The sequence below is a fragment of the Cydia pomonella genome, chromosome 3 (genome assembly GCF_033807575.1).
Source record: "Cydia pomonella isolate Wapato2018A chromosome 3, ilCydPomo1, whole genome shotgun sequence".
NCBI lineage: Eukaryota > Metazoa > Arthropoda > Insecta > Lepidoptera > Tortricidae > Cydia > Cydia pomonella.
Genome location: NC_084705.1, coordinates 19,792,162 through 19,820,153, shown reverse-complemented (window position 1 = coordinate 19,820,153; position 27,992 = coordinate 19,792,162). Strand labels below are relative to the sequence as shown.

At 35.6% G+C, this 27,992-nt stretch overlaps 1 protein-coding gene across 1 annotated transcript; it reads left to right on the top strand.

Moving 5' to 3' along the window:
- Nucleotides 1-26,978, top strand: LOC133516232 (hyaluronidase-2-like). Its single transcript, XM_061849049.1, has 8 exons — nt 1-284; nt 14,189-14,363; nt 14,718-14,886; nt 20,483-20,625; nt 22,533-22,708; nt 23,214-23,400; nt 23,595-24,767; nt 26,758-26,978. Exons 1-8 carry the CDS (start codon nt 226-228, stop codon nt 26,857-26,859), a joined length of 2,184 nt encoding a protein of 727 aa, XP_061705033.1. The 5' UTR covers nt 1-225; the 3' UTR covers nt 26,860-26,978.
- Nucleotides 26,979-27,992: the final 1,014 nt, after the last annotated feature.

The window sequence follows — 27,992 nt, the reverse complement described above, 5'->3', positions numbered from 1 at the left end:
TTAGTCCTTATTGAAAGTGTCATACACCACACATCGAAGTGAGCGCGCATGGCAGACGAACGCATCCAACTAAACGTCAAAACTTGGCGGGAAACTTAAAGAAAATATTTAGATTCATTTAAGGGGATGTTTTGGAGGACTCATTGTGTTGTTTTAAATAATTTAAAAAAAACGTTTAGTTAGATAATTAAATGTAATATTAAGTGATTCTTTAATAATTTAATAATGAAGTTATTTGTGTTTTTAATTTTTGCCGGTTGTGCAGTTAGATGTGATAAGTCTGGGTGAGTAAATATGTTTTATTTATTTAAGGAATAAAAAAAGAGCTACCTTAATGTATTCTCTTGGCATCTTACCAATAGGTACATTTATAACGGGGCAAGTCACTGACACAAGGAAGTCGAAGACGACTATTAAGTATAAACAAAAACCGTACCGTTACCACACAATATCCAGTGACTTAATATTTGAGAACATTTTTCTCTGGTACGTACGTAGCTAGATTAGTATCTTAAACATCTTACTAGCCCTGTAGTGAAAAAAAAATCTTATTTAGAACTTAAATGTCCATCATGTACCCATTCAAAACATAGGAAATACGTAAACTATTCCTCAAAGGTTAACTGGAAGAGATCTCATACAGGGATAAGTTCGCCTTTGTTGTATTTAATTTACTCTGTAACTATGTCTTTCGTGTTTTTTATTTTATTTCTATGTACAATAAAGTATATACATACATGCATACTATTTCATATTTAAGGTGAAAAACAAGAAATGCAAGTGATATTTGAGTGCATAATTTTAAATCAATGTCACATTGATGATATACAAACGTTGCCAAGCAACTACGAACATGATTGATTTTAAACATAGACCAAGTTAAGTCCTTCTCATCTACTTATAACTCAAATCCCTAGCTACAAAGGGTCGAATTTTCTTTAGCTTCTTATTAAAATCAGTTTACGCTGGCTACAGATAAAAGTAAACAAAACTGACCGAAATGTTTTGACGTCGTGTTTTCGTTATTTAAGGCACTTAATGAAGAGCTTAGCTCACGTAGTAAAGGTATATTTTTGCATGGCTGGTTACTGGTTAGCATAGCGATATTGTGTGTTGAGTTCATTCATACAGAGGAAACAATTTACTTACAATGGATTTGGCAATGGGTAATTTACAACACACGTAGCTTTCTCTTATGGATGTCAAAAAATGTGTGAAAAGATTTAGTAGAAAGGCGCGAAAAATATCTTTACACAGCGGCTACTGTATTTTAATGATTGGTAGAGAATTGCTGATATACCACTTAACTTAGAAGCGATTTAAATATGCATTTTATTAATAATTTAAAATAATAAGTTTTTGTCAAGCCTTTCATTGTTGATACAAGCTTTTATTGTTCACTACTTTTTTTCAACAGGCACTAATACTCATCGAAACCATTCTAACAACCCCAAACACAATTAGGTTGCGTTGATTTATCAGAGAGTTCCTATGGCTATCTCCTGTCTCCATCTATCTATCCGTCTGTATCCATCTTCTCGATGGTACCATAATATTGCATTGTCAGCCAACTTACATATGTGTTCAAATTTCCAGCTTCTTTGAAAACTTAGAAGTAAGTCAAATTTAACTTGCAAGATTTGACCCGTACAAACATAGTTACATAGGTACAATTTACATACATACATTGCAAGTTAAATAAAAACTTGTATTAGAAAGATTGATATTGTTTGGTATGTTAGCAACGGGCGACAAATTCCTATGCTCAATTAGTTTCAATTTATAGACATGCGGAAATTATGCGGAATGAGATTTGCTTCAGAGAACCAGGTTATAAACTGAAGTATCCGAGTATGTAACTCTGGTACGTAATTACAAAACTAACGATAATATCATGTCCTGCGTAATATTCTCAGAACGGCACAATTTAAATTAGAATTTATACGTAACACAATCTCTACAGACTATAAGTATGAGTACCTGCCGGATATCGATTGTAGGCAAGTAAAAATACTACACGAAACCAGACAAAAGGTACCTATAGTAGAAACGCATTACTTACCTATCCCTTTGAGGGATTTCTTCCAGCTGCTCTCATAAAACTTTTTAGATGTTTGGAGCAATAGTCACGAGAAAGTAGTCGTTTTCTGATTTGAATCGCTGATCTTACTTAAGTTTTTCAGGCTCTTAACCTCTCAAAAACTGGAAATAGCTTAATTTTAACTGGGCAGACTAAAAACTATGGCAATTGGCCATGTTTCTGTACTTGCACCGAAAGGACAAACGATATAAAACGAAATATTTTGTTTAAAATTAATGACATGAAATTATCGTTTTTGCCAGTAAAAATAACATACAACATTTTTTACACACAGGTATATCTAGGCAGATAGATAAGAAGGTTACCCTCGCTGTCCGGAAAACTCATAAATTTCATAATTTTCCTGGGGAATTACGATTTTTATTTTTGTTTTGTAAGTTTTGTTACATAACCAGCTTTTATCTCATACTTTAATTGAAGGCGTGCAAAAACAATGTACTTTTGTTTCTTAAATATGCATTGTTTGTTATAAAAATCGAATTGCAAAATCTAAAAATAGCGAAATCTACCGCTGTATCTCGTGTCCCACGTGCGGCTTGGCACACCAAAATAATCATAACTTTGGGCATAGGCAACGCATTATTATCAAATACTTATAAGGGAGTAATTAGAGTATTGACTTAACTGTTTATAAAAATTAAAGCGTTATTCATTAAAAACAGGAAAGCGTTTTTGTTGTTGTCGAGCGGCAGTTTTTGTTATGACTCAAGGACCGGAATACCGTCCTAAATTTGGTTTGTTTATTTATTTACCATTAAATTTAATTAACGACACAATAGTACTTAGGATTCGATCTCCAACGGTAGTGGACGCAATTTTTGATTGATGAACAGTTAATTTTCTTGAACGACGCATTTTGCTACAGTAACTACTACATTTGTATGGGCTCTTCTTTATTGATATACAATTGACATAAAAATGTGTTCCCTCATAATAACAGTTGACAATGTGGTGTCAGAATATTGTGATTAATAAATACGTAAATCGGGTACATAATGTCGAAAGATGTCTAAAAACATTTTTTTTTCGACATTTGTATGGCAACATTTGATCATACAAATGTTGAATGTGGCATAAAAATATCGACATCGCTATAACAATTTAAATACTACCATAGAATGACGAAAAAATGCCATTTTCGTATCAATAGCGCCTTACAAATGCCTGAATAGCACCATACTAGTACAAATATCGATATTTAAACGTCTATACATATCTAGCTAAGTATAATAAGTAGAATGGTGCTTAGTACAGTTTTATTTTTTGTTGCAAACTAATGTAGGTACGTGGCGTATGACACAACGTATTCTCACCCGACGTCATGTTTGTAAAAACGAAAATATGATAATGTATTTTTTCAATAATATTGATATACCTAACTATTAACATAAATGATATGATTAACATGATTGCCCTGTGTATACGCGAACAGGTTATAGTTTTTTTTTATTTGCTGCGACGTGCAATATAATCAGTAAATATATTGAATGCACAATTGGACCCTAGCACTATATAAGTGAGCTGTGACAAAATCGCGGGACAACAGGTGAATGATGATCATGTCATTTGAAGAGTACCCTAAACGTCAGGTTCCATAGTCATATTTGAGTTTTTATAAAAATAACACCAATATGTATATAAATCTTAAATCGGCATGCAATAGTGAATTTAGGAGTAACAAATAGTACCTACATTGTGTATTAAGGACGGTAAAGAAGAATTTAAGAACAAGTGTTAATTTTAAACCCGAAGCCGAAGGCGAGGGCTAAATAACACGAGTTTGGAATTCTTGTACCACTAGTTCGTATTTATTGTATAACTACACTTTAAGCAAATTAATTCTTAAATACGGTGACATTGCAAACATTCGTTCGCCATATTGTCACAGAAGGCACAGAACAGACTTATCCGGCATTCAGCCACGATTGAAAATTGTGCTCTTCAAAAAATATAGCACATTCCATCTCAGTATACTGGCATACAATCACACCGTTTATGAACAAGTGTGATGAAAATAATGTATTCGATAGAATTAAGAACCACTTCCTTTTTTAATGCAGCTAAAAAAAGGCCAGACTACATGACAATAGTGCCCACGGTATAAAAAAAAAAACATTAAATTGCGTGTCATGTTGTTCGTTTTAATCCTTTGTTAAAATACTAAATGCTATGGGTTATGGCGAATTCTCAGACAATGAGGGTTATAAATAATAGTGGCCTAGCCCTGAAATACGCAGACTAGATATGTGGACAGGATTAAGGGCAAGTCGTAAACGGAGGTCAACTATCTGATATGAGACTCCATGGGGTTTTATTGTATTATGCGGACTATGGTGGTCTGGAATGTATATTATGTTATATGTTGAGTTATATATTCAAAGTCGATTTATTTGTAATTTAGATAAAAAATATGAAAGGAAGAGGCAGGACATGGAAGTAAGGATTGTAAGACAACATCAGTGTAAAACAATTAATTACCTAATGACCGACTGACCTTTTTACACAATGTTTGTTTACAAACTTATTTCAGTGCTGTTTTTCAAGTATTTTATCGGGCGCTGGAATTTTTATGCTATCATTCACTTGATCATTATCTAACCGTGGAATGCTTGGAAACTGTGTAACGTTTACTATAGGGTCAGAAATAGACAGATCAAGACATGTTTAGACAGGTATATGTAATATAAGTAGGTTCTCAATTTGTTTTCTGTTGTCCCATAAATTACAGGCATTGATGAAAAAATACCCTATTTTTTTAAGAGGGAATAGCACGTACTCTTCTATAAAAAAAGAAAAAACTTTTTCCCACTCCTAAATATTTCTCATTCTCCATGATTTTTAGTATGTTATTGACATAATGAAAAAATTAGTTTTCCTTTTCTGCGAAACCACAAGTATTTTTTTTTAATTCGATACCTATAAACCTCGAATATATTTTGCCGAAGCGATCGACATCAAAATCAAAATGATTTGTTAAAAATTAGTTAGTGGAAACCGTTTTCCCCCGCAATGGAATTTCATAGAAAAAGTAACGTTATTTTGTTAGAATCTATTAGGTTTCGGCGAAATCTAAGATTAGACTCCAAGGGGTCTAGCCAAGAATCAATAATGTATGACTTTTCGTAGCATATGTCATCCAGATACGTTTTTTTTTTCGTTTGGCGTTTGTCTATGTATAGGCAAGTGTAAAAATATAGACGCATGCAAATTACTCAACAATATGTCCCATAGTTATTATCTCGCCGACATAAGAGCTATGGGATATATTTTTGAGTAAGGTGTGTGAGCCCATATTTTTACGATTGTCATTTTGGCTATTCTATACTATTTTTATCTTTTGGTAACAGAAGAGATTTTTTCGGTCGGTATTAAGAATTGATTAAATTAAATATTATATAAAACGACGAAAATGATGTAGGCAGTTTGCGTTCTAGACCGTTCCCGATGTAGACTAAAAGTGATATAGGCAAAATATTACACTAGTCATTTTGCGTTTTAGACCATCCGCGAATAACCCCGAATAACGAGAAATAAATAATATATGTATTTCTCGTAGGTAACTTCGAGTGGTTTTAAAATTCCATGAAAGGTTGGCAAAGTACAAATCGCATTTTAGGTATACCTATATGTAATTATGTAGGTCACAAAAGAAAAAAAAAAGAAAAAAGTTGCAAGTACATTATAAGTGTGAGTAATAATAATAAACACGCAATGTGTTTATCTATGTTCAGGTCAAATCTTGCTAGCTAAATAACTTCACATACATATGTAAGTTGATGATTATGACCATCGAGTTGATCTGATGACGGACACAGAAGGTACTCAATGATAAAACAACGCAAACTATGTGTTTGGCTTAGTTAGAATTGACTTAATGAGTGTTAGTTGCCTGTTGAAAGAAAAGTACAGTCAGAGATAAAAAATGTACCAAAAATAAAACTTACATTTAGGTACATGCAACGGAGAACAAGTGAAATTTTCAACTTCATTGGTAACCGGGAAGTAGGTTAAATTGAACTTTAACCCATACAAACAGTTACATAGGTAGGTTAGTAACAAAAAAAATGCCGACAATAAAACTGCTTGTGAGTTGAGACACACTTTTTCAGCGTTATTGATAATGTTACGATTTAAGGCCACCTGCAGAAAGGCAAATATTTGTCAACTGTAAATAGTTGTATCGGTCCCTGAAACTGGGTCGTCGGCCAACTTGTTTGCCAGAGTCGGTTATCTCGTAAATCCGTTGATGAAGTTACGAGTTGCCTGGAGTTACTCGAGTTATCCCAGTTAAAGCGAGTTAGCGTTCGCGCTGGTAATTATGCAAGACAAGATTCAATAATAAATATAAAGTGCATCACCAAGAATTCTCTAACATCGCTACTACAGAGCATGTAAAAAAACATCTTGGTAGTTTTCTCTTTCCATCTACTTATTTTATTATTTATTTAGCAAAATAAATAATAAACAAACATTTTATGAATTGTTTCAGTTCATTTCAATTCATTTATTCACCATAAAGCATTACATGGTATGTCGTTACAAACAATCAAATAATTTATATAATTACACTATATTATAGTAAAATAGTTGTTGTCAAGCAAAATAATTACGTAAATTCAATGTAATTACTTAACATATCTCATTCGACTCCATTAATATGATATACTATACATAAAATGTATTGTATAATACCACACCAGCTCGTAAAGGATTTCTTTATTCATAACTGATGAGAAAGTTGCCTTCTATTCACAAGAGCGACTAAGTAATTTGATACAAATTTTGAGCTGCTTTCTTATTCTGGCTGATAGAATTAACATGTTAAGTCAATATTTTGAATGATAAATATTTAATTTAGTAATAGTATTTTCCTCGCGTTGATGTGGTGAACATTTTTGTATTTCACTCGTTAGCAAAGTTTATTTAAACCTCGTGCTTTGAAACCCTCGCTACGTTTAATAGTCCACTTTTAGGACCAACGCAACGGGTTAGGTTTTAGGATAACGAGTGAACGAGTGCGGTATTCTCGAGGTTTGATTTTGGAATCTTTCGCTCGCTCGGGTATAAGTAGTAGCACAAGGGGTTAAATAACAACTTTACCCCCTTGTAATGTAGATAACTATTTCACCACACCAGTTCATAATACATTTTAAGAACAAAACTTTGCGTTTTATCCACATGTGTGGCAAAGTAATCAAATGCAAATGTTGAGTTGTTTCCTTATGTTGGCTGGTAGAATTGCCTTATAAATGATGATTTTGAATGATAAATATTTAATATCAACATTCATTTTGAATTGATTTGGTTTGATTTTGTTTGATATTTCACAGCCAGTTTTTCTTGCGTTGGTGTGGTAAAAAATGTTGTGTTTTATTCGGTGACAAACAAATTTTGTTTAACCCTTATGCCTTTAAGCCCTCGGAACGCTCAAGATTCCACATTTTGAACCACTGACGAATCATTCGCTTGCTCGGGTATCAATATTAGCACGAGAGGTTAAACAACAACTTTGCCCCCTTGTAAATCAAATTAAAGCGAAACATCTGGGCATAGTCTATTTGTTTTAGTTTGAAAAAAGTTTTGGATCTCTCATGGTGGCCTTTTAGAGAAAATGGCATATTATAATTTTATTATAATTTTATTATATTTCTTTTTAAACTTACGACAACTCTGACTTTGACATCCAATATAACTATAATGAAGCGTTTCCATCGACCAGCTCTAGCGATGGTTCATCGCCATGAATGTCCGATAGGCTTTGGTTTTTAGCTGATTCTTTTAGCTGTCTCTCTCATTTCGCTTGCATCAGAAATTCTCGGTAATCAAAAATGTTGCGTGAAAAACTGTTTTCATGTAAAAATAAAAATTCACCACATTTATTCTGTAGATGCTCAATTGAGCAATCATGAAGAGGACACTTGTTTTGGCAGCATATTAAACTTTTGTTTCTTTAAATCACACCAAGGAGTCAGTGAAATAGTGTCAAATTAAGCTCGATATAGGTTTGTCCGAAATATATTTGCTAGACGATATTGAAATCATCGTAAAGTCCCTAAATAAAATAAAAAATATATAAAACCTTCTGTTGCGTCTAGTGCCTAATTCGTGTAGTATGTTGAATCTAGGATATCTAGACTGCTGAATAAAACTATAGCGGACTGTATACACTAATTTAATTACTGGTAATTACAGAGGTATTTATAATTATTTTTGGCGCGACGCGATATGTGTGCGTTCCGCGAGCCGTAAGTTCGATTCTGACCGTCCCCCCGCGGACCGGCCCCGGTCCCCGTCGCTGGCTAACCGGTCCGGTGACGTGACGGTGGACGTCATCGCTGTTGCTGTGGAGTTAACTCGATGCGGCGGCGGGCTTGTCGCCAACACCTTCTTATATCAGATATGGCGTAAAAATACCCACAGATCATACCCTAAGAACATAGTAATACAAAATAATAAACAAGTCAACAGTTAGACCAGGTTTTATCTGTATTTATAATAAATAAACGATACAGTCTTTATACGCTATCGAGACAATTAACTTTCTATACATCTCGCTCGCACTTATATGCAAGTACGAGCAAGATGCGTAGAAAGTAAGTTACGTTCTCCATAGCATTTATGTCAGTCCTGAACTGTTGGTAGACACACTCATCTTTTTAGGGTTCCGTCTTCCGTACCTCGAAAGGAAAAAACGGAACCCTTATAGGATCACTTTGTTGTCCGTCCGTCTGTCTGCCTGTCAAGACCCTTTTTCAAGAACGCGTGGAGGTATCAAGCTGGAATTTATATCAAATACTCAGGTCTACTGTCCCTTGGAGCTGTGAAAATATCAAACTTCTAAGCCAACGCAAACAAAAGATACAGCCGTTTATGCCGCAAATTTTCGACACTCGTAAGGGAATCAAAACCTACAGAGTATTTCCCGTGAACTCAGAATCTTGAAATTTGGTTCATTTTTGAAGACCTATCCATAGATACCCCACACGTATGGGTTTGATGAAAAAAAAAAATTTTTTTAATTTTTATGACGTATTAAAAAAACTACTCACTAGATCTCGTTAAAACCAATTTTCGGTGGAAGTTTGCATGGCAATGTATGTATATCATATATTATTTTTAGATTTTTCATTCTGTTATTTTAGAAGTTACAGGGGGGGGGGGGGACACATTTTTTCACTTTGGAAGTGTCTCTCGCGCAAACTATGCAATTTAGAAAAAAATGATATTAGGAACCTAAATATCATTTTTGAAGACCTATCCATAGATACCCCACACGTATGGGTTTGATGAAAAAAGATTTTTTGAGTTTCAGTTCTAAGTATGGGGAACCCCCAAAATTTATTGTTTTGTTTTCTATTTTTGTGTAAAAATCCTAATGCGGTTCATAGAATACATCTACTTACCAAGTTTGAACAGTATAGCTCTTATAGTTTCGGAAAAAAGTGGCGGTCACATAATCGGACAGACAGACGGACATGACGAATCTATAAGGGTTCCGTTTTTTGCCATTTGGCTACGGAACCCTAAAAACGGAACCCTTATAGGATCACTTTTTTTCCGTCTGTCAAAACCCTTTATCTCCGGAAAGTCTAGAGGGATCGAGTTAAAATTAAAACCATATACTCAGGTCTACAGTCCCTTGAAGCTGTGAAAAAATCAAATTTCCAAGTTGACGTGCTAAAAAAGATACGGCACGTATATTTCGGCACTATCAAGGGAATCTAAATTTATTGTTAGACTTTCTGTTTACCTAGAACTATGGAATTCGGCAAGTAAAATCGTAAATATGATATTTGTAATTAAATCATAAAAAATACAGATGTACCTACCTATAAATTTGTACGGAAATTCGCACACAATTTTTACTCGACTGCCAAAGCTCCTCCCTTTGGCAGTCGGGTAAAAATTGTGTCGGGTTTTTTGTTTATTTATAATAATATTTTTTTTTTTTCTATTATGCGTTACTGAAAAAAAAAAAACAACGACAAAAGAAAATATCCTCATATTTACTTTTTATTACTGCTAAATGTTACTTAAATATGGGTTCCATTTCCATCCTTAGTTTGAGTAAATAAATAAACAATCAGTACATATTACGTAACGTCTCGTCCCGCAAACTCGTACAATAGGTATGATGTAAGAAGGCAATGACCCGCACATATGGTGTTAATGTCAATGTTGTTCTATAATTACATACAATTTGGTGCGATGGACCTGCGTCTAACAACTAAAATACCATGTGTAGGTATACCACCACCACATAAATACCACGTATATTTGAACATTGCCACAGTTGTCAGTGCCAACTTTGGAACGTATTTGCCACTAGCCATTTTGATGTAAAGACTCAAAGCCTAAGTTCACCAGGTAGGTTTTCCCCTTTATTTCGCAATGTTTTCATCATTTTATTCATCGATTATTCTACAAACTGTAAAAAAAATTGCTTGGGAAGCACTAATTTTGATAAAAACTTACAAGCGTTGAAAAACGAAAATTTTACGGTAGAAAACTATTACATTTCTTCAACTTTTTCAAAATTTCACCCAGCTCGCGTGAATATAATAGTGCTTGCATTCATGAGCTTGATACATGAAAACTAGGAGGTGCTATCGGCTACAATTACAACCGGTCCAAGGACTGGACGCCGGGCTGAGTAAATTTAGGGCATTAGTTATTAATTTTATCTTGTCAATAGTTCCAATACAGTTTTGTCTAGGTACTCCTAATATGTGTGATTCACAACAGTAGCAAAGAAATAGACTGGAGTAGCAAGAAGACATGTCTCAGGAGTATTCTCCTTTTAGGATGCGTTTTAAGTTGCGCTGTTGGCATCAGAAAGTACATGCATTTTACTAACAGCAATCGCTACGCATATCTGTCATACGAGTACACTCATGCATATCGTACGCGCTTCGTACGCGGTATCTGGTCTGAATGTGTTGTATATTTACAACAAATTCCGCACGTTTGTCATAATGCATTTGTCCACCGGTACGTGAATCTGCAAGGTCACATGTCCGGAACTGAATAGCCGGTTCGCAATAAGGCTAAAAGTCTGTCGGGTTACACGTCTGCAGCTGTTTGCTGCAGATTTGTTTATACTATTATAAGGTTGCATAAAAGACAACAAAGACATATCCTTGGTTATATCGGTGTCTCTAATATACCATGAAAATGGTAAGCTGGCCAAGGACAAGTTTTTAATCTGTCTCGAGACATGACAAGCACAGGATATATAGGAAACAAAAATACCACTCTATACCACCCCATTCTGCACTAAACACTAAACTTACGCTTTATTAATCGATCATTTTATTATATAAGAAGGCATATAACTGAACTGACTATGACTAACCCAATGTTAACCAGACAGATACAGAATATTTGTTTTGAAAAGTATTTTAAGCAATTTTGTAGGTAGTCAAAGTGTGTACACATCTATTTATCTAAAATAAATCTACCTTCTTGTGAAAGTCACTCTTTTTGGTAAATTAATCTCTTCTTCTTCTTTCCAGACCTTATCCCATTTACTTAGGGTGGTGGGTGATCCCTCCCTGTCCTCTTCTTCCACTCTGCACGGTTTAGTGCTAGGTGTGCGACATTTATCCCTTGCTCTCTCAGACTTTTCTCCACTGTCGATAACCAAGGTGGTGGTTTTAGGCATCGCTAAGGCTACATTGACCATATGTTCAGGAGTTCGTATCTGAATGTGCCCGTACTACCGTAGACGTTTCTCAACAATTTTATCTGTTATCGGTGCGAATTTGAAACTGCCCCTGATGTACTGGTTTCTAATCTTATCCAGCAGAGTGACTCCTGCAGACCAACACAGTTTTCCCATCGCTGTGATGTGAAGTTTGTTTAGGTGGCACCTGATCGTCGCCCAGCACGAGCCGTAAAGTACTGCAGGTCTTATGGCAGTTTTGTGAATGCTTCCCTATTTTGTTTTTTTTTTTTCGTTTATCACACCAGTGAGTATCACACATCACACCAGTGAGTTTTCGCCATTTTAGGCGTACGGTATTAGTCCTATGTGATTTTTCCATTGTTGCTTATAACAGACCTAAGATATTTAAATTGTTCCACCGTGGGCAATATGCAGGCCATGTGCTCTGGCTGATTTTAAGGGTTTTTGTTTGTAGAGCATCGGCCCAGAGATTGAAATTGTTTTGCAAGTCTTCTGCTGATTCAGATATCAGGGCAACATCATCCGCATATAGGATGTTCCACGGTACCGGCTGCTAACGTTTCCTCGTGACGTTACGTTAAGCAATATTCGGCTAAGCGTGGAACCTTGGAAATTGACGCACCCCAACTCTCAATGAGAAGCTTTTGGTAACGTCTTGATACATGTCCCTGATTAGGTCAATGTAGGATTCCAGCACAAAAGCTCCTTCACACTACCTATTTGTTTTATAATTCAGACATTAAATTAAATGTTCGTATAGAGATTAAATTTATATTAAATAAAAGAGCACTATAACAAAAATTTCCAACTCACTTTTTGTAACTTAAAAAACTAAGCCCACGCTTGCAGTAAATGATCAACGAACACAATAAAAAGCGGCCAAGTGCGAGTCGGACTCGCCCATGAAGGGTTCCGTACCATTTATGACGTATTAAAAAAAACTACTTAACTAGATCTCGTTCAAACCAATTTTCGGTGGAAGTTTGCATGTCAATGACACCATCCATCCATGTACATCATTTTTTTTTGGTTTTATCATTCTCTTATTTCAGAAGTTGCAGGGGGGGGCACACATTTTACCACTTTGGAAGTGTCTCTCGCGCAAACAGTTCAGTTTAGAAAATAAATGATATTAGAAACTTCAATATCATTTTTGAAGCCCTTACCCCCAAAATTTACTGGTTTTTTTTTCTATTTTTGTGTGAAAATCTTAATGCGGTTCACAGAATACATCTAGTTACCAAGTTTCAACAGTATAGTTCTCATAGTTTCGGAAAAAAGTGTCTGTGACATACGGACGGACAGACAGATAGACGTAACGAATCCATAAGGGTTCCGTTTTTTGCCATTTGGCTACGGAACCCTAAAAAGGATTGAAATGAATATTGGTGTAGGCAACAGACAAACAAAAAGTCGCTCCTAATTCACGTTGAAGTATTTTGAAAGTACATTTTACTTGATGGATATTGGTTGTACGGTCACGTCTGAAAATATCGATACGAAAAAAGTGCCAAAAATATGTATACACGACTTTATTGCCCATATATTAAGGTAGTGTATACATATTTTAGGCACATTTTTCGTATCGATATTTTCAGACGTGACTGTACGTACCTAACCATTTAAACGATAATACTTAGCCGTATTTCGGAGCAAATAATTGAAAGTATTTGTGCGGCCCGTCAACATATTTAGTAAGCCCTGATTCCGACCTACACAATGGAAATTTTATGTCGTAAATACCATGCCGTTCAGAAATAAAGAGAGAATAATAATTTATAATCCTGGACGAGAATAATAGTTTTAAGTGCCTTGGTAGTTATGCAAAGCACGCGCACAGCTTGCAGCGTAGCAGCGATAGAATTTCAAATCCACATAGCTCACCTCACTCAAGTTTCAGTTCACACATACTTGATTTTTCACTGTTCCCAAGTACGGTCAGCATCAAAAGTAGCTGATGAAACAACGCGCCAAAAGTATTTACCAGTGCCACCCTCAATTATTAGTAGTGATAAATCTCTACAATGTGAAAGACAAAAAGAAAGAAAGAAAATACATTTATTTAACGCCACAGCACATTACATTGGCGTTCAAGAGTATCTGCCACAGTCTAATTCTTCTAGATATTATAGAGACATCTCTTTTTGTTGAGTTATTAGAGAATGGTAGGTACTTTTGACGCATAGTTTGATACGTTCGTTTTAATGTTGACTCTACAAGCTGCAACTGAATTTGTCAAACACAACACTAAAGACATTTGATTTAGACATTTAGATTAAGTCAAGAGTTATGAATATTAAGGTACTGTTACACATTTAGATTAAATCAAGAATTATGAATATTAAGGTACTGTTAGATTAGTGAAAGTTGTCAAAACAATTAACTATTACTTCTTTCAGTAACTACTACGTAATAGAACGGCCATCAGACACGCCCGTCCGAGAAATCAGGCCGTTTCAAGTATACTGGAACGTGCCCACCTTCCAGTGCAAATCCAAGAAGGTCGTTTTCGAAAAACTGTTCGAAAAGTACGGAATTATACAGAATCAGAATGATACTTTTCAGGGAGAGCAGGTAAACATCTAGATAAATAATGAAGTCAAATACTACATATGAACCGAATAATAAATCTTAAATTTTTAAGCAATATACTATGTCATTTTTGAATAAGTAAACTTTAATAGTTTCTAAAAAAATAGTTAGATCTGGTTTATCACACAAATCATCTCTAGAGATTGTGAGATTAGCCATTACATAATTTAAAGCAAAGCAAAAAATGTGCAAGCACTTAACAAAAACATCATACTCGTAGTCAAATAGAATGGCAATTAAAATACCAATAATAAATGAAAAGCGAGTTTATGATGCATATAGAATTGCCAACAAAGAACTTCAAAGTAATCGATTCTTTTAACTTTTTCTTCAAAGATCACAATTCTGTACGACCCCGGCCTCTTCCCCGCGATTCTGAAGGAGGAGAGCAGCGGAAAGCTGAGGACCCGTAACGGCGGGGTGCCCCAGGAGGGGGATCTAGACGAACACCTCACCGCCTTCCGGTACGTGCTGGACCAGGCCATACCGGACCCTGATTTCAGCGGTGAGTTCTCATAAACAACTTGTATCGTTACCTATCTGTCTTGGGAAACAGATAGCTTGGAGGATTTAACAACTGGAGTCGCCTTTAAGAGCTTACCCCTCTGTCGAAAACCTCAGCCAATGGTCATATGTATGGTATGGACTGACGTTTATCTGACATGGCTATTTGTACGTTACGTACACATATCAAATGTATACATTTGACGTGCCCCTCCCACGCACAAATCGGTAGACTGTTTTGCACAGAAAATTACAGACAAGGCGTCTTCAGTTGTTAAATCCTCCAAGCTATCTGTTCCCCAAAGTTCCAAAGATAGACAGCAGTCGATACGTACCTAACTATAGGCTACTTTAATAGTAGTTACCTATTTATTAACATGTATAAACAAGTCTATTTACAAACAAGCAAAGTGCTTCCATTGCTGAATGGTGTTATGCAACCCGAGATGGTCAAGTGCAGGCTACAGAATATATACTGTACAGAAATGTCACTGCCGGGTAAATACTCTAACCCATTATTCATAAAAAAAACATTGGTTTATAAATTTGTAGATTTTTCTTTATTTGCGCAATAAATTTTAGTGGTCCCGGGTTCGAATACCGGTAAAGGTATTTGTGTGATGAACACATATATTTGTGCCTGAGTCATGGGTGACATATAACTATGTATTTATTTATCTATATGCGTATGTATATCGTCGCCTTGGTACCCATAGTGCAAGCTTTGCTTAGTTTGGGGCTAGGTCCATATACTCGTATATATATATAATTAATGAAATGTAGGTAGTATATAAGATGAAATAAAAGAGAATATAGAATACGGAATAAGTTAATTAAATTTATCAAATCAGTACCCCTATTGTAAATTTATTCGATATCGTGACGTGACGTACGCATTTGCGTTAAGTCTCATTTTGTATGGGATTTTGAGTTTCCATAACGTCTCGATTGGCGCGCTGTTTCTAAATCCCATACAAAAATAGTCTTAACGCAAACGCGTACGTCACGTCACGCTTTCGAATAAATTTACACTAGGGGTTCTGATTAATAAAAAAAAAGTTTATTGCGAGTAACAATAGGACTCATAATCACATACTATTTATTAAACTCATCAATATCTCCGATGGGTACTTTAACAGAAACAATAATCGCTTAACATACAATGTAGGGGTGAAAACGATAACTTGTGAGCTCTCTAAGACTTGTTTGCTTAATGTACAAATAAATTTGCAGATTACCTACCTATTTATAAAATAAAAAAGGCGGGGCACTACTTACACCTACCTATCTTTTCTCGAATCATTTCATCTCATTTTCAAATCCTCATAGCTTTGTCTGAGATAACACCAGGGAAGCTCAACTTCACAGGATAAGATGTAGTTAATAAATATATGGAAGACATTAAGTTTCATCAATCTAGCTTTAATATTTTAGATTCAATAAATACCTAAAATACGACGAATTGGGCACACACTTACCTACTCATTGACACTAACCTCAAGGCTACTTCCCGATGTCTTAGAAAGGGAAAATTTAGAATGGAGCCCAGGATACAAAGAACAGAAAAATCTAAGCTGAAATTTGGTATGAAGCTTTACATGGTAGGTATGGGGATTTACATACAACGTTGTAACTTTTACGAATCGTCAATTAACTGTGTCGATGTGTGACTATGGTTTATGTAATCCATTTACCGGCCGACTGTAAACAAACAATAATGACGTTTTATCCTGTAATTTCGCTTGCGACCTGGATTCACCGCCTTTTCACATTTTTATTTTTATGGCCCATATTTTTTTTAGTTTGTTTATGTAGGTTATTTGGCATGCCGCAATGTGAACACAAAGTAAAATTCTTCAATATCTGTAATCGTTATTTAATACGTTATTAAACTTATTAATCAACTTCGCTACTATTAGTTACTGTGATGTAAATAAATCTAAGATGTAAATAAAACATCTATGTGATATTAGTGGAAGATATGTAGTGGCAGGTGAATTTAGTATGGTTCCTAAATGTTTTATGCCTGAAACCCTTAACGGCCGCTATTTTTAACTAATAAGCTTAACTTTACAAATCAGCACAAAGTATCAAAATATATTGCAAATCACGTCTTGACCTGCCGCGTCCGCGCCCTTCTTCTGGCATCCAGTTCGTAGTTAGTAGCTACACTAGCCCACCCGTCTGGAGGCATGCAGCTGTGGGTACATTAAAAAAATCGCGTGTCTCAACAACGACTGGACCTCATCATGATGTTTTCCGCGCGCACTACTGCCAGACAACCCAGTGTACCTACGTCTGGAATCCGGTTCCGCATAGTTATATAGAATCACGGGCCAACATGCTACGAAGTACGGACTGGCCAAATAGTTGTTTTGTGAATTAGCTTCGAGTAGTTATCCATAAATCACGTCTGCACTTGCAATTAGAGCACTGGCAAGGTCAGCGGACACCGGTTCGATTCCGGAATTAGAACTAATTGTGCCGCAATTGGTTACATACTTATGACAACCATTCAGTGCCGGATTAACCATTAAGCAAAATAAGCACTTGCTTAGGGCACCACGTCTAGGGGGGCACCAAAATCATAGGAAAAAAAAACGCGCAGGCTGCATCAGCATCGCATTCGTAGTGTAGTACTTATGTACACGAAACTTTTTGATACGTGTGCAAGTACCCATCTAATAACGAAGGGTCGTAAGAGAGTGAGTACACGTAAGCACATCTCCAACCTTACGCGGAGGCCATCAAAGCTCATGGCCAAAAAATCTTACTGTCGGGCTTGTGGCCAACCGATTTTCTCGACGTAGATTACCGATTTTGTAGCGTATTTTGGTCTCTTGCACACCAGATGTGTCGGCCAGGCCGAGTTGCTGCAGAGCTGCGATCCTGCGACCTAATTGTCAAAGTGTAATAAAGGGCCCTGCGAAGGCCGAAAAACAAAAGCATCTTATCAAGTTGCGCTTTCGAGTTAAGGCAAAGGCCGAGCAGTAGGAGGACCGTGATTACATAGGTTCGATTTCAAGCCACTCTTTTACAGTTCGGCGTTAGGTCTTATGCGACGCCAGGCCTTCTACTTTTTGCAAACTGCCCCACTTTCTTTGGCCATGGATCCAAATCCATGCTGTCCTCTTTCGCAGCTGGGCTGCCTTGCTCACACCTCGCCATTAGTTGTATTATATGATAACGCGCCGCGATCTGACGCTGCGGACGTCCAGCTATTCATACCTCGCCATTGGTCAAATTCAAGCCTTGCTTTCTTCCAGCTCGACCTTTGGCCTCATCCGTAAGCGCTGATCGAACGCTCCGCGCATTCAGCCTTAGACTTTGCCTTTAAAAACACCTTCACGATTTAGGCCAATCAAATTAGATCCAAAAAAATATTATGAGGAATTAATTCCCAGCAAGCTGGAAATTGTTTTAATACATTTATTTGGTCCTAAATGCGTGTAATCCCAGTTTGCTCTATCCCAGGAGGTGTGCATACATTTTGGGATCCTTAGGAGATTATTTTTTCCTTTGGATGGGACCGGTCGATCGCGACTGTTAGTCCAGTCGATCGTGGCAAGGCAAAAAATATAAATACGTAGACCAATTTCATTTAAGGTTTCACGAAATACCAATTACGTAGATCGCACAGGATTTCGGTAAACAGGAGATCTTGGGTCTAATCAAGTTGGCCACCCCTGATGTAGAAGGAACCCACTATCAATTACAATAGCACTTGGTGGATCAGACACTGGTAAGAAAGCGTTTTCGGATTATTAACATGATTTTACCAAAAATAAAAAATGTCGACCTAATTTACAATTTAGGTACTACGAATACAGTATATTGAGGTACCTTAAATCAATCAATCCATCAATATATTTTATTGCAAGAACATAGTTAAATTACATTTCGGATCCTTAGATATCAATTTTAATAATACTTGTAATTAGAACAAATTTTCCGTCGGCCGTACCGTTTTCGATTTACAAGCAAAAAAACTGAAAAAGAGGAAATATTTATGCACACCTCCTGGAATGGAGCAAACTAGGATTACACGTATTTTTAGGTCGAAAAAATCTAATTGTATTGGCCTAATTGTGACACATTATTATTTATAAAAACGAGACTTATTCGCGTTTACTGCCTATGTCTTACGTCTTCGCTTACACTTGGACCATGGTTGGCTTGGCCTCCGGACTTATGCGAAGCACGGTCTTCGAATTTGCTTACACTTGACCTTACCTACTCTGTTCTGTCAATTTCCGTGATAAAATGATGTGACGGATTGAAAATTCTATTCTCAGAAGTAATGCGGCAATAAACGTCATTCAATTTACCAAGAAAATTTAATGTAATCTTGATGAGGGGGCACCATGGTCTAGAAATGCTTAGGGCACCAAAATGTCTTAATCCGGCACTGCAACCATTTATGTGATGACATAACGGGAAACAAGTAGTAGGTAAACGATCGTGTTACCACGCTGGAAATACATAATATAATCTTCTAATTCTAGGTATATTTTTAGAATTCCCTTGCCAAAATGTCAGAAACACTAGGTCAAAAGATATTTACCTTAATGTAAAATTGTAGATAATTACCATTTAACAATAATTACCAGCCCGTAATATTGAGGTGGGTACGCATAGGTATTGTCAGTTTCAGCGTGAATATAATAAAATCGTATAGGACAAATTGACAGATAAACAACACATTACGTAGACACTTAAAAATTAAAAATAAAACATTCCCTTTTTTGTATTTCAACCGCCTTTTCATGCCACTCCTATGTTTTATATATATCAATGTCATACAAAACTAAACCACTTGACCGATCTCAGTATTGAAGGTCTCGGTGTACAGCTCTGAGTCACTATATGAGCAGCAATCGATTCAGCGAAGAACGCATGCTTATCGATTGATGCTTTATTTGTTTAGATTTAACAACAAGTCTAGCACATTGTTGAGATAACAAAGAAACAAATAAAAACACTGACTAAGAAATGTGGGAAGGACACTAAGAATTCTTGGAATCTCTCAAGCTTAAAAAAAAAAACAAATGTTGTTCGCTTCTTAAAATCAAAAGTATGTAATTATGCGAGAGGAACGAATGTCAAATTTTGGATATATACCCGATCATAAGTACTACTAGTAGTTAATAAAGTCAAATAAGTATAAGGTGAGTACTCACTATTAAATTATCGTCAACATTTTATATGTTCACTTTTTTGGCACGCAATGTTTTAGTTTACTCTGGCGAATATTAAATTTACAATGTTTTTAAACGTGCTCGATTAAAAAATAATTACTTTGTTTTTTATCTGTCAAGACATATCGTCGAAAAAAAATGCGTTCGTGAATTAAATTTGCATAAAAAATTCCAATACATCTACTTCGGAGGTTGTCGAAACTTACAACACTCAAACGTATAGTCGAGTTCATAAATATGTATACATTTCTTCATCTTAATCCTTTGATAAGGTAATAAAATGTATACATATTTATGAACTCGACTGTACATCTCCGTTAGACAGTTTTTATAGTAACCTTAGCCCAATTCCAAACTGTGACTATTCTTTATTTCCAAGGACCTTCCCCTAAATTTCAGGAATCGGCATAATAGATTTCGAGTCGTGGCGTCCCATTTTCCGCCAGAACTCCTGGGGCGTGCTGACCCCGTACAGGAACCTGTCGTTGCAAATAGAGAGACAGCGGCATCCCTGGTGGACGAAGAGCATGATAGAGAGAGAGGTAAGGTATTTTGTAAACTATGTAATAAATGGTAGGAAAGTAGCAATCTGAGTAGAAATTTCTTTCGTTACAAAAAGTTTTAGTAACGAAACCATTAAATACCATCAGACAAATAAACGTTAATTTGGTATGTAGATAATGTGCAATTTTATTATGTGTGGCAGCTGTTTTGTCGTGTTGTTGTCTTAACCCATTAGCGCTTATGCCCACTTTTGGGAACCCACCATTTTTAGTAGAGTTACAATAGAAAATCTAATCAAACGCCGTAACTCAGGTGTAGCCAGGTGTATACAAATTACAATGGGCGGTAATGGGTTAAGTAGGTATTTACAAAATTTCAGTACTTTTGTTAATAAAGTAACTTTTTATTTAGGAAAAATTAGGTAAATAATCTTCTTCTTCTTTCCCTTTTCCCACTTTAGGTGGGGTCGGCTCTCATAAAAATTAGGTAAATAATAGTTTTGTAAAATGATTGCGTACAGTGAATCTTTACCTTTGTGGAATATCCATTACTATATAATTGAACTACATTTTTCAAACTATATCGTTTTTACTACTTAGCATTTGATTAAACTTGCATTAGATTCCAAACACCATTAAATGAGGTTACAACGATAACTTAGTGCCATTATGTAAATATACATGTATATGTTAGCTATCTTCTTTAACTGGGCTATAAAACCATAAAATTTTATATTTCTTAATTTTCTATAGCCATATACATTTCATCACTGTCGCTCTAAATATATCGCTACGGTCGGTATGATGTTATGATTGCAAAACGGGCGCCCTAATTCACTCACAGCACTTTATTCATCGGCATATTCCATCGGGTTGATGCCAAAACACGTCTTAATACATTCGAAGAACTGGTTCGTTGTCTCTTTATCTATTGTTCTATAGATTTAAATCATAACAATATCTAAATAAGAAAAAAGGAAATTAGAAGACCTGTGACCAATTGTTAAAAAAAAACATGCTTACAATATTTTAATCTATGTTTTCACTTCTCGACCTTCTCGTGCACCTGTATGTTCGTACAATCTTGTGTTCAACTTACGACTCAATTCGAAAAATGCTTATAAGATGTCACACCGATACGATACCGATCTGACAGTGTGAAAAGTGACGTTTTTGTTTGAAGTAACATCACTTTTACCACTGAGAGATCAGTAATGTATTGGTGCGACATCGTATTAGTATTGTTCGTATTGGGCCGTTACTTTATAGGTTTTGGATAAACTGAACAGTTTCCGGTTTTTCGCTTCTCACTAAATACGCTCCGATGGCATTATGAACCCACATACAGAATAAAGAATGGCGCATTGATAATAATAATTTAGTTCCTTAGCAATTATTTTTCGTGGTGGTAATACTTTCTATAGCCCATAATATCACATAACTATCTCAGTCTAATGAATAAAAAGACAACAAAGAGTTATTCGCCATCCTCTAGGTCGAACTAATCAAACCAGTTCGTAGATAGGTATACATTAAATAGATAATGATACTAAGTAACATCACTGCTATGACTGTCATAAGCTCTAATGCTCTTTCCCGCTAGAGTACGATCTAAATTAGCTAAAACTCAACTCGTAGGTAACCAACTGACCAAGAATTATATCAAACAACAATTAAGAAACATCCCGTTTTAGTGCTTATAACAACACAGTTTTAATTAAATGTGTAATGCGGTCCAAAGGACAAATGAAGCGTGTTAAAATAATCAACGTCGCGTATGATATATGTAATACACTCAGATACTAGTAATATACCTACGTACCGTCTAAGCACTCTAAGCATCGATAGTATTCAACTAGATTCTTATAGTCAAAGGAGCGACCAAAAGTTTAAAGAGCGACAATATTTAGCGCTAAATTTACGAATTCTCCTGTTGCAAATTACAGGCAAAGCGCCGTTTCGAGCGCGCCGGACGTGAGTTCATGCAGGCAACCGTGGCGCTTGCTCGCCTGCTGCGGCCGCAAGCCAAGTGGGGATACTATGGGTTCCCGTACTGCTTCAACATGGCGGGCTCCAAGCCAGTGGAGACCTGCCCCGCAATTGTACAGCAAGAAAATGATCAGTGAGTATTTTTGAGTAGTATTCATCTGAATTAATTTTTTTAAAGCAGAAACGTCTGCAAGCGGTGCTATTAACCTAGACCCATATGGTGGGAAAATTTGCTGCCTATGGATGAGGTCTTGGTTGCTCAGGTGGCAGAGCGCTGGAGTATCGATCTAGAGGCCGTGAGTTCAAGTCTCACCCAACACAGTAATTTTCCCACTTTTAAATTTATTCTAAGTATTCATCCGATAGTATCGCTACGACCTCGCTAAGCGCGAGTTCAAACAATGAGAGTTAGAGTTTGTTTCCCTGCTGCGACCTTAAACCATATCACTGGCTATTACTGGGTCATACTCTAATAAAGGATTAAAATCAATAAAATCATGCTCCAACACCATACAAAAGGAAAATGGCCGAATGAGCGATGCTCTGAAGCTCTAAACAAACTTGCACACAGTGCTCGTCACTACCTTCATCACTGACACAGTTTGTTGACGTTTACAAGATTGTTGTCTTATTTCCAGGATATCTTGGCTTTGGACCGAGAGTACCGCGCTTTACCCTTCCGTGTACAGTTCGAAGAACTTGAGCTCAGCTCAACTAGCAGGGCTCATACGCGGTAGGGTGGCGGAGAGCGTGCGAGTAGGCCGGGGGTTGCCTATACTACCCTACTTTTGGTTCAAGTACAGGGATGCCGGATTTATGTCAGAGGTAACTACGTGTTTACTAAATCCTTTCAGTGCTAATCAACTTATATATAAAACCATAGCCGACCATTGTGCTTTCAACTGTAGTTTTGTCTTAATGTCCCTTTTAAGGCCTGTCTCTGCTTTTTCAACAATAAGAAGGATGAGTGTGACAAAAAATCAGCTTCATTGCCTAATCGTGTCAAAACATATTTTCAGGTGGACTTAAAAACGGCACTTAAAGCAATATATAAATCACACACTTCCGGATTTATACTATGGGGAAGTTCTAACGACGTTAATTCGGTTACAAAGTGTGAAAAGCTTAAAACTTACTTGGACTATATCCTCGGACCCGAAATAGCCAAATATACAAAACAGACATACAAAAGGGATGAATCAAATAATATTAGCAATGATACGAAACCAAATAATTTCATTACACAAAATCCATTGTTTTTCATGACTGGTGATTCCAAGGATGATGAGAATCAGAAAGTGGATTCTGAAAATGAAGAAATGAATGACAACTCAGAAAAAAGTCAAAGCCATGTTGAGGATGAAATAATGAATAGTACAAATGACTCTACTCACGCTAAAAATGAAAATAATATTTTATTAGATATCGTTTTAAGTTTAATTGAAAACATACACAAAAATTACGACAAACACGCAATAGAAGCGACAATGAAGAAAGTTAATAAGGATCGAAAGAAAGGCACACCAATCCACGATACTTTTACACAAATTAGTGACTATGAGTTAGGTTCAACTACAAAAAGGCCCACACATCATTTAAAAAAGAAAGGTGCCCTTTTCAATTTCCTTTATCCACCTAAAAACACAGTATTAGATAATTATACCCTAGCAACTGAAGAAAGTGTTGCTTTGGACTATGATTTTAAATCTACTACAGCAGAAATTACCTCAATAACAGAAGACAGTTTAGTAACGGAGCACAATTTCATGTCCACTACAATAGACATGTTGTATGATAATGATAACAAAATTTTGGATAAGGATTTTAATTACTCTACTGTTAGCGAAATTGACACTAAAAATACCAGTACAGATTCCTACAAGCAAGAAGAAACTACGGCACCGATATTTTTTGATTATGAATTTAATTACACTACTATTAGAGAAAATAATTTAGACAGCGCTGAGACTGTTTCCACTAACATAGATGAAACCACAGTACAGATATTTTTTGATAATGCAATTAATTACTCGATATCAGCGGACACTACAACTGAATATTCTTATGACATTAAAAGTACAACAGAATCGGAAAAGGGATCTGCCAATGGCGGAGTATCAAGTATGGCTGATAGGACGACAACTGAAGACGAGGCAATTAACGATACTGTGACTGATGATTCTGAATATCAGGTGGTTATAACTCTTAAGTAATCTAACAATCATATTGCAAATAGTGGCTTTATATTTACTTATATATGAAAATTGATAACTCGAGTGATTGATAACGCTCCGCGCATCGGGTTTATCGTGTTTCTATTGACTCTCGTTATTATGTCCAATATGTCCATACCTCCCATATTGCGCAATATCTAATATGTACTATAACATTTTTAACACTACTCGTGCATTTATATTTCTTATTAATATTTTAGGTTTATAACATATTAAAATATTAATGGGAAGCGAATGAGGTAGATGGATTTTTGTGACTAATAACAAAGGGAAATATAACAATTATTTTATTATCTCGGACAAAAAATATCTATATGAGGTATATTCGTGTGAAACTGTTATCAAACTGATCAAACAATCTTATGTATTGCTATAAGATTAGTACCTAAATAATGAAAGCTGTTAAAAAGGTATACCCGGGTAAGACCGGACTATTTTTCGGCGAAACGAATGGGCCTCACAAAAAAGAATATTACTTATTTCTCACTAACTTTTACCTCCGAATGTTTAATGCAAATGATAAAGAAAAAAACAAGCTTTTATTATTAATTCACTTACTACCCCTTAATAAAATAGTTTAGGAGTTAACTACACTCAAAGTTGAATTACATTTTTTTCAAGACACCAAACCGATAAGCCTTCTTGGACTAAGATCGGACTAATTGCTAATTCAACTCCAAACCAAGCAACATAAGTTGCATACGTTGAAAAAATCCGGTGTTTTCCATTAAATTTCAACTTTGTTACACTTTTTTTTAACGTTCGTACCATACGACTGACACCACTGATCGGTTACTACAATATGGCAAGAGGGGCGGGATGAAATGGCATCACACATTTTATTGCTAGTGATGTAAAATAACTACTATTTTGGTAGCAATTGCGATCATACTATCTTATAGAATAGAATAGAATAGAAGAAGCTTTATTCAAAAACACTAAATTAAACTTAACTAATAGCACTGACATAATATCATTATAAAGCGTCACTGAAATGGTCTCCACTCAGCTTCATGTCAAGGAACCTTTAGGAACCCCGACACTGGTCTTCCGTGGAAACCATTCCGAGAGAGCGCAACTACAAGCTATACAAATTAAATAGAATACTACAAACTATAAAAATTAAATATAATTGTATGTAAATTGATTTGCAAGAGAGTTAAATTATTAAAACTATATACCCACAATAAAACTGTAACAACTATTGATCTGTACAGTAACAGTCATACTGACAGTAACTGACATATGACTTACGAATAAAAGTAATAAAATAAGATCCACAAAGAAAGCAACATATACTATATTAAGTACACAAAAGAATTAGCACAGACTTCTAATTAGGGTTTTTCTGTACATTTAAAATGTATTTTTAGGGTTCTTTGAGATTAACTTTAAACGAATTACTATTTAATCTTACCCTCCATCCAATTTTATCCGGGTATATCTGTATCAAATTACTTTGCGTAAAAACTTAGACAGCTGCGTTTCTCCGAAATTATAAGAAAAACCTAGCTAATAGTGAAGTATTCTAGACAACCAATACTCTTTTTCTATGCAGAAGTGTCTATTAACATATCTCTATTTCATGTACTCGTCTCTAAACTAAAACCGTCGTGTACACTAACCAATTTCGATTTCATTATTTTATGTGATCAATAGTTTGCTAATTGTCTGCGATTTTACTATATTGGTGAGTATGTATGTATGTTAACACCATATTGTACACAAGACAGGTTAAGATACAATAAAACAGAATGTTGGCAATGTACAAAGGCGAACTTATCCCTATAAGGAACTCTTCCAGTCAATGAATAATTATCCATTTGAGATAAAATAAATTTTTGGTTTATTATATTTCTCATAAGTTTACGTAGGTATATACTTACGGCTTTTATATTTGTGACTAACCCTCTGTGTGTCTCTTGTTCAAATGTGTTTCTGTCTTTAGGTACCTGGGTCTTCACAAGTTGACAGAAAGTACTTCATTTGCTTATTCTTCTACTTCTATTTGGTGTTATTATGCCTTTGTGATATGTGTGGTTACTGTTAAGACTATAGTCTTAGATGTAGTGGCCGGTGTCTTCTTAAATGTGCTTATTATCTGTGATATAATCTTAATTATTAATGTAAATATGTATAGAGTCAGTACAATGTACTTCATTTTAAATATTGTTACTATTAAATATAAATATTATATTTTAAATATTGTTGTTATTGTTATAGATGTTACTATTTTGAGTAATAAAGTTGATTTAAATAATACCATTGTTTATTGCGTACTCTTAGTCAATGTTAATTTTTAAATACTTGTTTATAAATAAGAAGGTAACATTCATAAACAATTATCCTAGATTAGTAAATTGAAGAAACATACACTTACAGGAATAACTGTGTGAGGTCACTACCTCGATTATTATTAAGCATATAACGACAGGTTGGAATTCATAAATATCTTTCACAATATTATCTTTAGACATTATAGACTTTAGATATGAACGATAAACAATGTCGTTACTCCGTAACCTTAACTCATTCAGTTCGTTATACTTGTTCAGTGCACATCATATTTTATTCTATTGACTAGCCATATAAGTAAGGACGCTAAGAACGAAGAATTTCGTACAATGACTTGCGATTTTTTATCTCTATCGCATTCGCATAATTGCTGACCCGCTCGCTCAGTGACATTGACCACCGGCAACATAGCCTGCATATACTTTTCTAGGCCAATAGGTACATGGCGCGTTCTATAAGAACTATCGCTAAATTATTACACAAGTGAGTCACTGGAATTATCAAGCATCACGAAAGCTGAGGGTCTACCGCGAACCACGATCGACGTGTTGCCTCCATCGCACTTGTAAATTCGTACGTAAGTAATCTGTACTGGTATTTTAAGTGTGTCTGAAAGGCAATACGTCACGTGGTCACGGCCCTCTGAGTGTACCTGGAGGCCTAGCCAAGTGACAATTGTTGATAGATTACGCCAATCGAAACTTCAAATAATGTATGGAAATGGAAAGATGCAAATTTGTCTTCACGATACATTTTTACTTTTCGATCGGCGGCGTTTGTCGATATACGATTATCATCTTGGCTAGGCCCCCGGGATCATACCCGATCTTATTTCGGATTGGTAAATTTAACTCTTAGTTACAATACAATAGGTACTTGGCTATTCGG

What these genes read in the sequence shown, in the direction of transcription:
- LOC133516232 (XM_061849049.1), top strand. Translation starts at nt 226, where the DNA reads ATGAAGTTATTTGTGTTTTTAATTTTTGCCGGTTGTGCAGTTAGATGT. An exon ending in ACCGGACCCTGATTTCAGCG is followed by an intron (nt 14,887 to 20,482) that starts GTGAGTTCTCAT and finishes CCTAAATTTCAG; the next exon opens with GAATCGGCATAATAGATTTC. An exon ending in AGAGCATGATAGAGAGAGAG is followed by an intron (nt 20,626 to 22,532) that starts GTAAGGTATTTT and finishes TGCAAATTACAG; the next exon opens with GCAAAGCGCCGTTTCGAGCG.